General features: G+C 35.3%; 1 protein-coding gene across 1 annotated transcript in view; it reads left to right on the top strand.

The window, feature by feature from the left end:
- The window catches only part of XPO4 (exportin 4), a 121,240-nt gene that overhangs the window by 86,364 nt on the left and 21,971 nt on the right, over positions 1 to 12,905 (top strand). Inside the window, exons 10-13 of the mRNA XM_026492962.4 lie at positions 7,265 to 7,441; positions 8,009 to 8,151; positions 8,660 to 8,805; positions 9,602 to 9,779. Coding sequence (XP_026348747.1) covers positions 7,265 to 7,441; positions 8,009 to 8,151; positions 8,660 to 8,805; positions 9,602 to 9,779 — 644 coding nt within the window. The remainder of the gene's footprint in view (positions 1 to 7,264; positions 7,442 to 8,008; positions 8,152 to 8,659; positions 8,806 to 9,601; positions 9,780 to 12,905) is intronic.

A 12,905-nucleotide genomic window follows, 5' to 3' on the forward strand; every position in this document is an offset into this window, starting at 1 on the left:
AAAAAATTTTCTCCTTGTGATGAGAACTCTTAGGATCTACTCAAACAACTTTCCCATATATCACACAACAGTGTTAACTGTAGTCATCATGTTGTACCTTACTTCCCTAGAACTTATTTATCTTATAACTGAAAGTTTGTGCCTTTTGACCACTTTTTTTTTTTTTTAAGATTTTATTTATTTATTTGACAGAGAAAGACAGCCAGCGAGAGAGGGAACACAAGCAGGGGGAGTGGGAGAGGAAGAAGCAGGCTTCCAGCAGAAGAGCCTGATGTGGGGCTCGATCCCATAACGCCGGGATCACGCCCTGAGCGAAAGGCAGACGCTTAACGACAGAGCCACCCAGGCGCGCCCCGCCTTTTGACCACTTTTAACCAATTTCTCCCTCTCACCCCCACCTCTGGTAGAACAAATCTGATGTGTTTTTCTGAGTTTGGTGGGGTTGTTGTCGTTGTTCTTCTTTTTCTAGTTCCATATATAAGTGAGATCAGTATTTATCTTTCTCTGACTTATTTCACTTGGCATAATGCCTTCAGGGTCCATCCATTTTGTCATAAATGGTGGGTTTTCCTGATTTTTTTTTAACGGTTGAAAAATATTCCAGTGTATATATTATATACCACAATTTATTTATTTATCTATTAATGGACACTTAGGTTGTTTCCATGTCTTGGTTGTTGTAAATAATGCTGCTGTGAATGTGGGGTTGCAGATTATCTTTTTGAGTTTTTATTTCCTTTGGATATATTCCCAGAAGTAGAACTGCTGGATCAAATGGTAATTCTATTAATTTTCTGAGGGTCCTCCGTCCTGTTTTCCATAGTGGCTGCTCCAATTTACGATCCTACCAACAATGCACAAGGGTTCCCTTTTCTCCTAATCCATGCCATTATTTATTATCTCTTGTCCTTTTGATGATGGCCATTCTCACAGGCGTAAAATGATGTCTCCTTTTTGATTTTGATTTGCATTTCCCTAATGACTAGTGATGTCGAGCATCTTTTCATGTACCTGTTGGTCATTCTTATATCTTCTTTGGAAAAATGTCTATTTAGGTCCTTTGTTCATTTTTAAATTGGATTATTGGGTTTTTTTGCTATGGAGTTCTATAAATTCTTTATATTTTTTGGATATTACTCCCATATCAGATTTATGGTTTCTAAATATTTTTTCCCATTCCGTAGTCTTTTCATTTTGTTGCTGGTTTCTTTTGCTGCCAGCCACATTTACTGAATAGCCCTTCATTTCTAAATGATTTAAAGGACTATTGCTGTCATATATCTAGTTTTCACATAAAAGTGGCTGTTTCCTGAGTCCTCTAATCACTTCCATCAGTCAGGTGTCTATTTCTGCACCTATATTTCGCTTTGTTCTAAGGGGATGTCTAGGTATTTGATAGGACATGCTCCCACCTCACCCCGACTCCCTTCCAGTTCTTCAGAAGAGTCTTGGATGTATTTGGCTTTTCTTCCATATAAATATGTCAGTTCTTCCATATGAAATTTGTGAATTTGTTAAGTTGGATTGTGGTAGGGATTATGGGGAATCTTTAGTGAAGAATGGATATCTCTCAATATTAACTCTATCCGTAAATCTGGTATTTCTCTAATTCATTGTCTTTATTTTTAAAAATTTTTTTTATTTTAAAAGATTTTATTTATTTATTTGACAGAGAGAGACAGCGAGAGAAGGAACACAAGCAGGGGAAGTGGGAGAGGGAGAAGCAGGCTCCCTGGGGAGCCCGACTCCGGGCTCGATCCCAGGACCTTGGGATCATGACCTGAGCTGAAGACAGATGCTTTAACAACTAAGCCACCCAGTCACCCCTAATTCATTTAAAGGAATACATTTTTTAGTACCTTATGTTTTTGTTACTATTGTAAATAGTATCTTTTTTAAACTTAATTTTTCAGGTTGCTGCTGGCATAGAAGAATGCAGTTGGTGTTTGTATATTGATCTGGTATTTACTAACCTTTCTAAATTCTCACTGGTTCTAATATTTTGTCTTTAGAATCTGTTTAGTCTTCTGTGACAATTATATCATCTGTGAATAATGATAATTTTGCTTTTCAGACTTCACAATCTGTATTTTTTCTCTTACAGTATAATACAGGTCTTTTTCTTATTGTACAGTGTTGAATAGGTAACAGAAGACATCTTTTCTGGTTCATCATTAGGAATAATGTTTGCTCTAGATTTTTGAGCTATTCTTTATCAGAATTGCTAATAGGTTTTTGTAAAATATGATTGAGTATTAGATATTAAATGCATTTCTGCTAAATCTGTTATGAACTGAATTGCTTTTATGGATATTTCTAATGGTAAAATTACCCTTGCATTTCTGAGTTGAACCCAACTGGATGATCATGTATCATGGCTTTTTATGAACGGCTGGATTTGTTCGTTGTCAGAATTACAACAGCTCCACAGGTCACTCTCTAACACATTTTTTTCTCTTCTCTGGATCAGTTTGTATAAGATTAGTTGTTTTGTTTTTTGTTTTGCTTTGTTTTTTTACTAGTTCACTAGATCTCACCTGTAAATCTGCTGAGCCTGGTATTTTCTTTTGGAGAAGGATTAAAACGTACTAAAGATTTTAAATGGTTAGTTGTGGGAGTATTCAGGTTTTCTTTTTTCTTTTTTGATCCAAATACTAAGAGTGTGTCCCTTTTTTTGTAAGATAAGTTTTTACTTCCACTTTTTTCTTCACAGTTACAATTTTAATTTTGTTACTACTATCATTTCAGAATACAATTTTAATGTGAAAATGGAATATGCTAATTGATAAAAGTAATTCAAGCAGTGCATAAAAATTAAAATTCTTCAAAAATCCCATTACTTATCACTTTCTTGGCATGTCTTTATTCACACTTAAGGTTTTATAAATACCTTTTTCCCCCTCAAATTATGGACATTTAATACTCAATATTTTGATATTGGTATTGGTATTATGGACAATAATACTCAATTGTTTTTAAATCTTTTTTTTTTGACTAATGAAGTAAACCAAATCACTTGTAGTTTCACCTTCTGAAACTTACTATTAATGTTTTAATGTATTTTTCCAAATTTTAAGGCATACTAATTAGACTTAAATAAAAACAAAATCATTATATTATTATGAGCATTTTTTCATGTCATTAAAATAGTGTTAGAAATCATAATTAGGGAAATGGTTCATAAATTTGTTGGCATGAGTTTAATGCTGCAGCAAACATTCTTAATACAAATCACCATGTTACTCTGCTGATAAGTAGACATTCTTAAGTCAGTTTCACATTCAGTTAATCCTTCAAATGTTTTCTTGTTCTACATTAGGCCACTCTTCACAGCTGCTCTTCCACTAATCAGGGAGGTTAGAAGAGTGTCCATGATCTAGAGGGAAAGAGGGAAGGTGATAAGCATAGCAGTTGAAAATAACCTTTGTTTCATAGAAGATTTCTGGTGCCATTTAAAATAATCTTTTAAAACTTGCAAAAAACAATCAGCAATAAGAGTAGAAAGTCAAGATTAGAGAAAAAGAGCAATTGTGATATGCAAGCTAGAAGCTTACTTTTGTATGTAATAATAAATTTGACTCTTTAGATTTGAATTTGAAAGACTTAAAATGGGATGGGAGATAAGGTTCCTTAAGAGGATCTCATGCAAAAAGAGGAAGCACACGTGCTCCTCAGAGGAATTCTTTCTAATATTAAGGAAAAACTAAAGGTAGAAAAAAAATATCTTGCAAAGCTTTATAAAGGAGGCAGTGAATGATGTGGAATCCTCAGCCCCATGACAACAGATGATGCTTGAACAGATTTTATTTGGCTATTTTTTACGACATTCTTTAACCCTCTGTATACCACCAGCGTCTAGATTTTCAGTTTCATTTAAGTTCTTTCTTTTTTGTTTTGTTTTGTTTCATTGGATCCTGTTCGGAATTCAGAATTTTTTCTTTTCTGCCCATAGTAACAAAGAGGAGGAAATTGCCAGAATAAGACAATTTACAGTGATAAAACAAATTAGAAGATGAATGTAAAAAGATAGCATGCTAAGCTCTAATAATGATGATAAAATTGATAGTGTAAGTGAAATCAAAGATTGAGTTTTAGTTGATGATATCCTAGGTAAATTTTTTCAAATTCATCAACTCATGAGCAAACAGTGTATTTCCAAGGACAACAGGAAAATAGGGCATTCTCATCCAGTCAGTCATTCCACAGGAAAAACTTCAGATATTTTGTGGCAGGAGTTTGAGTTGTCACATATTGTTGACAGTATTCCTTTATTTTTTTAATGTTTGTGCCACAGAATTTACTTAATACAGTTTATAATGGTATTAGTGCTGAAAGCAGTATATACAAAGATGGTTGGAAAGAAATAAATGATGTAGAAATGAAAAAAATTTGGTTGAATTGATCATTTTCATAGGTATTTATAAATCTTAATGAATATGTTCTTGCATTTATGGAACCAAGCATATGGATGGCTGTCCTTCAAAAAATTATGAGCTATGAAAGTTTTCAAAAGTGTACTGCATTTTGATGATACCTGAGCGAGAAGAACCGGTATCCTCATTCACAAATTCCTTATTTGCAAATTCTCCCCCATGCTATTTGTAACCCCAGAATCAGCACTCATGGCACTCTCACGATAATTTGTGGACATGTACATGCAGAGATTAATGAAAAATGGGAATTGCCTGACATGCTTGTTCCCAGCTGAGGTCAAACAAGGCAAATGCTCTGCCTTCCTGTTTTAGCCTTCATATTGTAAACAAACTTTCACGTTCTCTAGTGCTACATTTTTTGCATTTTTGTGTGAAATGGGGTATTCTCAATTTTTGTCCAAAAATACTGAAGTTCTTCCTGTGCAGTGACTGCCTGGATAATTTCACTATTTGGGATGGCCTCTGAGTGCTGTGTTGAAGTGCTGTCTAGCATTCCTGCGTGCAAGATGGCTGTGAGGTGCCCTATGGAGCAAATACATGAATCCCATAAGCTTAATCAGAGATAAGTTATAGTGGTATTGGTAGTTCATTATTAGTGAATGAAGAGTATATATTAAATTAGGTGTCTGTAAACAGACACATAAAACTAGGTTATGCATGAAACAGGGTTATGCATTGATCTTATTCACCTTGACATGGTAGAAAATGTAGTGACTAGAGAAGGAACCTAACCTGTTTACTAACTCAGTGTTTGTGACAACTTTATAGAACACAAATAATAAGCATTAACTATTCATAAGATGAATAAGTTCCAGTTGGTTGCATTCAAAGAATTGCTCATTTTTGGTAAATATACTTTGAAGGCCAGGTAACTATGTGGTAAAAATTTGGGTTTTCTCTGTTTAAATCCTTATTAAATTATCTAATGACATTCTTTTCATTTTTCCTCCATTCTTATGTAAACTTTTCACAAAAGGACTTAAAATTTTTATATGTTTTAAAAGGTCCATTTTAGGGATGCCTTGATGGCACAGTCAGTTAAAGCGTCCCGACTCTTGGTTTTGGCTCAGGTCTGATCTCAGGGTCATGAGATGGAGCCCCATGTTGGGCTCTGCTCTCAGTGTGGAATCCATTTGAGTTTCTCTCTCCCTCTCCTGCCTCTCCCCCCACTTGCGTGCGCCTGTTTATGCTTGCACTCTCTCAAATAAATAAATGAATCTTTAAAAATAAATAAAAGGGCCATTTTACCCAGAAAATGGCGCCTTTTTTTTTTTTTTTTTAGTTTTGTTTTGTTTTTAAATATACTGTGGGTTAATAAAAGCTGAAAGCATAAGAAAACACAGTTCATCGGAAGTAGTTCACATAGGTGCTTAGATAACTGTGATCTGGGGGTACAGGGTAATCTGGAATACTTGAAATAGATCTTCCATTACTTTTCTTTTTTGAGTCATTGACAAATTGCTAGAATAACAGTTTGAGATGATAATCTTTGGTGAAGGTTCCAGAGTTCCGTTTTTGTAGGATGAGGGCCTGTTTGCTTTAGAAACCAGAAAAGCTAAGTTATAAATTAGACCTATTGACCTTTAGTGTTCCAGGGTTCACTACCTAGTGACAGATGTCAGAAACATGGTAACAAAATGTCAAAACCTTTTAAGGGTGAGTAGTTCAAACTCTAGTTCAAAACTCTATTCTTTAATTTATAACAAATTTCTTATGAGAGATGCTGTTGTTAAAAACCCTGAAATGATGTTTATCCTTTATGGCCTTTAGGATATTTTTTGTTTGCTTTTTGCTCTTCCCTGTTGGACTGAGTTCGAAAGCATGAAAGAAGGGTACATTAAGTTTCTGCACTAAGCAGTAGTGCTTGACACTAAGTATTCTGAGTTTCATTGAATAGTGATCTAGTGAGTTTGTGGATGAAGAAATTAATACATAGGTTAAATTATGTACCCAGATCAGTAATTGATGGCAAAATTAGGATGTGGATTCTTGTTAGAGTGTGAGAAAATTAAGTGATATGTTAAGTATTAAACACTTTGGGCTCCATAGAGGTATCCTTAATCTCTGTGTATAGACTCTTCCTCCTCAATATGACAGAATACTTTACTTTGAAGTTATTTTAGGATACAGCCTATACATGGTGAAAAACTTAATATCCAAGCCTGCATAATTGTTAGTGCCATTCCAATCTATATTCCTTGCTGTCTGCTTGGCTTCCCCACCCTCGTACTCACATACTTTGGTTTCTGTGAGTCCGCATGCTTCTGGTGTTCCTCCTGCCTCAGCATCCTCCCCAGACTCCTTCCTGTGTAGGCCCTATCCTTGTTTTTCTTTTTTGTTCTAAAGTGTTAGGGAACATCTATGAAGTTCTCCCCACATATTCTTAAATATGCTGATTAGGCCAGTCTATTTTCATCATCCTTCACTTTTTCTAAAATCATTTAAAAGTGTGTAGTAAGTACACATTTAGTATTTTTATTCTAACAGTTCTCTTGACTACGGAAAAATATTAATATGATTTTTATTTGAAAAGCACATGTTCCAACAAAGTACTGAACAGCCAGTCTTCTAAACAAGTGAACATTAATTCCTTTGTGCTTAAGAATTACTTAGATTAAGTTAGAAGGTTTAACAAAAAGCTTGTACATTTTTACTGCAATATTTGTTTAATTTTAAAGTGGGCTCAATTAGCTTTAGATTATTGAATAATTGGAAACCTTTGCTGAAGGAAAAATTCATAAAACAATTTGTACATATAACTCTGTAACTCTTGTTATAATTCCCATCTTATTTCTCTGGCCATTTGTTTTATGAGTGTTCTTTTCTCTTAGCTTGATAAAGATGACATGGTATACATGGAAGCATATGACAAATTGCTAGAATCCTGGCTAACTTTGGTCCAAGACGACAAACATTTCCATAAAGGCTTTTTTACCCAACACGCAGTTCAAGTTTTCAATTCCTATATTCAGTGCCACCTCGCTGCTCCAGATGGCACGAGGAATTTGGTAAGTTTTGAGCTAGATTGTAAGTAAAAATCTATTTCATCATAACTTTGTTTTGTCTATATTCTACTGTACATTGTGTAAGACTAGAAATTTAGGAGGGTCATCTTCAGATTTGCCGAGAGCATTAGAGAGCAAAAGTTACCCCATTTTCTAAATGAGTTGATGTTTTGTAGTTACACCTCTTCTCTTCAGTTTTCAGTTACCCACCTGTGTCTTCCTAGTTGTCCAGTGATACGAATGACTTAAAGATGTCAGATCTTTTCAGTGACAGAAGTTAAATTCTCTGGTGTGGGTGGTGGTTTGAGTGCAGTTTGCTGTGTTTATATATGTGCACCATGGGGTAATAACCTCCATTTCTTTCTCTTCTGTGTCTCCCTCCACCCTTTCTTTTGTAACTACTAGCGTTGTCATCATAGATAGATAGCAGGCCCTAGACCACTGGGTTGGCTCTGTCTACCTCTCCTTTTCATGCGATGTGCTAAAGTTATTTTATAGTGCAACAGAAATACACAATTCATTGAACAAAGGAATGCATTCCTCACTTTTTATTTCTTTCGTTGATAATAGACTGCCAATGGTGTGGCCTCTCGTGAGGAAGAAGAAATAAGTGAACTTCAAGAGGATGATCGAGACCAGTTTTCAGATCAACTAGCCAGTGTAGGAATGCTAGGAAGAATTGCTGCAGAACACTGTATACCTCTTCTGACAAGGTACACACAGTCCAAAGAAACCCCATGGAGCAAATATTCTCTATTCACAATTCCCTGGACAGCACTTAAAGTGTTTAAAGACTTTAAACACCCCCACCCCGTATCCCAGCACACTGGAACAAATGGACAGAAACATACTCATGATTGCATTCCTTGGCTTGTACATTTGGAGCCCAGGCACTACAGCATAGATGGCAGAGAGATTGTGGAAAACATGGTATGAGAAATGATTTGACCCATATCAATAAAAACTTGGAATAACCAGTTTTCAAATGCCTGTTGTAAACCTTGATTGTTTGTAAAGCGATGTTTTAATTCTATGTCATAAACAATAAATCACAGTTCCTATATTGCTATGAGAACAGTTGTGTACTATAATATTTTCATATATGTGTTTTTGCGCTAACATCTTAATTTATGTTGTCTAATAAATGGAAATTACGAGTTGTTCTAGATCTTTGCTTATTGAGCTTTATGAAGCTTTGGGTTTTTTCCCCCCCTCTTCCAGTTTATTAGAAGAAAGAGTAACAAGGCTCCATGGTCAGTTACAACGACATCAGCAGCAATTACTTGCTTCACCTGGTTCAGGCACTATTGACAACAAAATGCTTGATGATCTGTATGAAGATATTCACTGGCTTATTTTAGTTACAGGTTGGTCGTTTGTTTCTTTTTAAAATGTAAATTGCCAACTGAGCAGTTTAAACTTCGTATGTTAAAAGGAGCTTCATGTGTTCAAAATAAAGGTCCATGCATACATTTGAATACAGCTGCTGTATATCATAGAGCTATGGATGCATTTTAAAAAAATACTGGCTAACTTGTATATTTAATGCCTATTGCATAACCAGTGTGTTATGTGGAATTCATTGCAGCCCACTGATTTAGTACTATTATCAGGTTTTATTATTGTTATTATTATTATCCCCATCTTGAAAATGAAGAAGCTGAGAGAGTTTTAAGAAACTAGCCCATGGTCACACTGCTATTAATTTTTGGAGCCAGAATGCAAATCTAGGCAGTCTGACTTTTAGGGTCTTCTTTTGTAACCATATTATCAGTGTTTCTGTATTTTAAATAATCGAGAAAAAAATCTTAATTTTTGAAAAGGCATTCCCAAATACTGACTTTTGATAGAGATAGTAGTAAGAGTTCCTATTACATTTACAGAATATATTACTGAAAATTATTAAAAGGTAGATTAAAAAGCCTACATGTCAGTATGAATTATAAAATTGGTGAATAAAACATTTGTCCTTTGTATTTTGAGAGTTAATTATCTGAGAAATAGAAAATTTCTTCTCATCAAACTTGAAATTAACATTTATAATTTACTTTTACATCAAGTTAATATGATGTATATAAATCAGATAAACTGAAAACATTTATAGTGCAATTTGATAAATGTAGATTTGTTAAGTGTTCATTTTTAATTTTTTTTAAACTGAAGGCTACCTCTTAGCTGATGATACTCAGGGAGAGACTCCGCTAATACCTCCAGAAATAATGGAATATTCCATTAAGCATTCATCTGAAGTTGACATTAATACAACACTTCAAATTTTGGGATCTCCAGGAGAAAAGGCTTCTTCCATCCCAGGGTACAACAGAACAGATTCTGTGATTAGGTAATATGAACTCTATAGCTGTGCTCTTGTAATTTATACTGTTTTATAAATTCTGAGTTGATGGGTAGATGACTCGAGTGTTAGGCACGTTGTAAATCTGATACGTGAAAGAAAATAAAACTTGGAGAAGCCTTGAAATAAACAAGGATGGCAAGTACTCAGTATATATAAGTAATGCCACTCTGGTGAGAATTGACAGCTATATCCTGTACTGAGGAAAACAAATGTAAAATTATTCTGAATACAGTGAGACTTTGAAGGGACATTTGATCTAAAGTACTCTGAACATATCCCGTGTCCATCAGAAAGCAGTGCTAACACGGTACAGGCACCCTAATGAATGAAACAAAGTATATGCGATTCTTAGGAACCAGGGGAATATTAACAAGTATTTTTTGTTTATAAAGCTAAAACTACATTTCAGTGGCTTTCTTAAGGAAAACTATGGTTCTTACCTTATAAAATAGAAATATTTGTTCTGAATATGTGAAACTTGAGAGTCCTGTCAGGTGAAGTTAGAAGACAGTAGTGTGCCTCAGATGAGAATTCACTTTGATCTTCCTAGTAGTAGCGGCAAAATTTTCATTAATTCTTAATGGTGAAATTAAGGAGGGATACACCTAGACAAATATCCTCCTAAAAGTGTATTTGAAAACATTTTAAATTTCAGTATCTTTGAATTTAGGTTTCAGGCAGAGATATCAATAATGAAATAACATTGGTTTTTGTCAGTTGCAAAATCAGTAACTCAAGCAGTGTGCTGTCCCCCTCATCTTTTTAATTTTAATGCAAAAGTACATGGATATCATTTACACCTGTGCAGTAGAAAATAAGATTTTTTTAAAAAAATGACCTATTAATATCAAGGAAGTGTTTGGGAATTTATTTCCTTTATTGTTTTATTCTCTTGTTTGAAATAAAATATCAATACTCTATTGAAAAAGTTTTATTCTTTTTGGGATTACTATAGGCATTAGATTAGGTGCTTGTGGAAATCATTGCTTTTGCTGCTTTGGCTTGATTCATGGTAAATGTTAATTTCAAAGGCAGTTCATTTCAGGGTGCTGTCATATTATATTCTTTGTCACATTTCTTGCCTGGGCAGTACCATCAGGAATGCTTTCCTTGTATTTTCAGTGCTTTTTCAATTTTTGCCCGTCTCTGGTATCAGTGTGGGAGCAAAACATTTTTGTATCTGAGAGCACAGACTATGGAGGGTTGAAATGAGGGTTAGAAAACAAAAATTGCCCTTTTTTTTGAAGTCCAAATAATTAACATGAAATTAAAGGCTATATGAGAGAAACATTCCTAGTTTGACTAAAAAAAAGTTCACATTTCTTGAAGAATTTATCCTTTGACAAATAATTACTACCTACTATGTACCAGGTACTGTTCTAGGCATTTGGGATACATCAGTGAACAAAACAAGACAAAAATCATTCCCCTTTTAAAGCTCCTTATAGGGGAAAGATAATAAGTAAATAAATCATATAGTATGTTAGAAGACCATAAGTGCTGTGGGATAAGAAACTGAGCAGGGTGAGGGGAATCAGGAGTGCAGATTTCAGAGATTTGTGTAATTTTAAATATTGTGATCAGTATAGGTTTTATTTAGAGCAAAGATTTCAGGTTGGTAAGGACGAGGCCATGAAGGCCTGGGGAAGAGCATTCCAGGCAGAGTGAACAACTAACACAAAAGCCCTGTGGCATTCCTGGCATATTCAGGCAACAGTGGGAACTGCCATTGTGGGTTGAGCAGAATGAGGTGGAATTTTGTCAGAAGATGGAGATAGAAGGGAAAACAAAGGGAAGTCAGATAAAATCTTTAGCCTTTGCTCTGAGTGAAGTGGGGTGCTGTTGTATTTGTTAAAAAGGTTACTCTGCTACCTGTAGAGTAAACTGTGACTGACAAAAATGGAAGCAGGGAGACCAGTGAAGAGGCTTATTGAAGTAATCCAAGGGGAAGATGATGGTGTCCAGATAAGAGTGATAATAGTAGATGTTGTGAGAAGTTAAAGAGAGCTCTGTTGGACTCATTTTGCTGACTTTTGGTTTATGAAATGCAAAGGTAATCCAAGATTGATTTGTAAAGTATGGGAAAGTGTGAGTGCTGTCTGAAATACAAAGTATGTTTAGATAGCATACTTAAAAAATTAAAGTAGGATTAGAAATTGGAACTATTAACAATTTAAAAATATTTTTAGCGTAACATTGTGTGTCCACTACACTTTAATGAAAAAAATGTGATATCTTTATCAGTTGTTTCTTCAACTCCCCTATGTGCCAGGATCTGAGGATACAATAGAAGTCTGGTAAGAGTGATAGAGGAGCACCTAGGTGTACCTAACCTCTTGGCAAGGGAAGGATCAAGGGGTGCTTTTGGGAAAGATGGCATTTAACCTGATAGTTGAGGGTTGAATAGGAGTTTCCAACATACAGCAGAAGGCAAAGAGTGTTCCAAGCAGTGACAGTAGTCTAGGCAGAGGCCTGGAATTGAGAGCATGGCTTAAAGCAAGAGGCAGTTTGATGTTGCTCATATGTGAATGTGGAGGGGAGAGGTCTTTGTGGAGATGGGAAAGTAGGGATGGTGTTGTGTATTGGGCTGAGATAGTAGTAAAAATGGTGAAAAAGATTGGAAATAGGGAGGTGAACTGATCAAACTACAGTAGTAGGATTATACTGTGGAAGATGGATTTAAGGGATGACAAGGCAGATTAGGAAGCATTTTCATTAGTAGTAGTGAGAGTGGAAAGAGGCAGATGGTTCTTTCAGAAGTAGCCGCATGGGATTTTGCTGACTGCTGGGGGGCAGCAGTGAGGATAGAGGAAAGCTCCCAGGGGAGCCTCAGGTTTATCTGCCTGCAAACTGCCTGTGCTACTCTTCCTTACCTTGCTCCCACTTTACAAAAGAAAGGCAAAAGCTCTTACTCATTCTGAATCTTACCATAATGGATAAGCAGGTGTGTAAAGAAGTGCAGAGTGCCAAATAAAGGGACAGTTCCAAATAGTATGGTGTTGGGAGTGAATGACTGAGTAATGGATAACCAGTAATTTTACAAGTCAGGAGGTTTTCAGTCCTTTGCATTAAATGACATTGAAGAAATCAATTTGTCAGTTAACAGATTAT

Source organism: Ursus arctos, unplaced genomic scaffold (genome assembly GCF_023065955.2).
Source record: "Ursus arctos isolate Adak ecotype North America unplaced genomic scaffold, UrsArc2.0 scaffold_10, whole genome shotgun sequence".
NCBI classification, from domain to species: Eukaryota; Metazoa; Chordata; class Mammalia; order Carnivora; family Ursidae; genus Ursus; species Ursus arctos.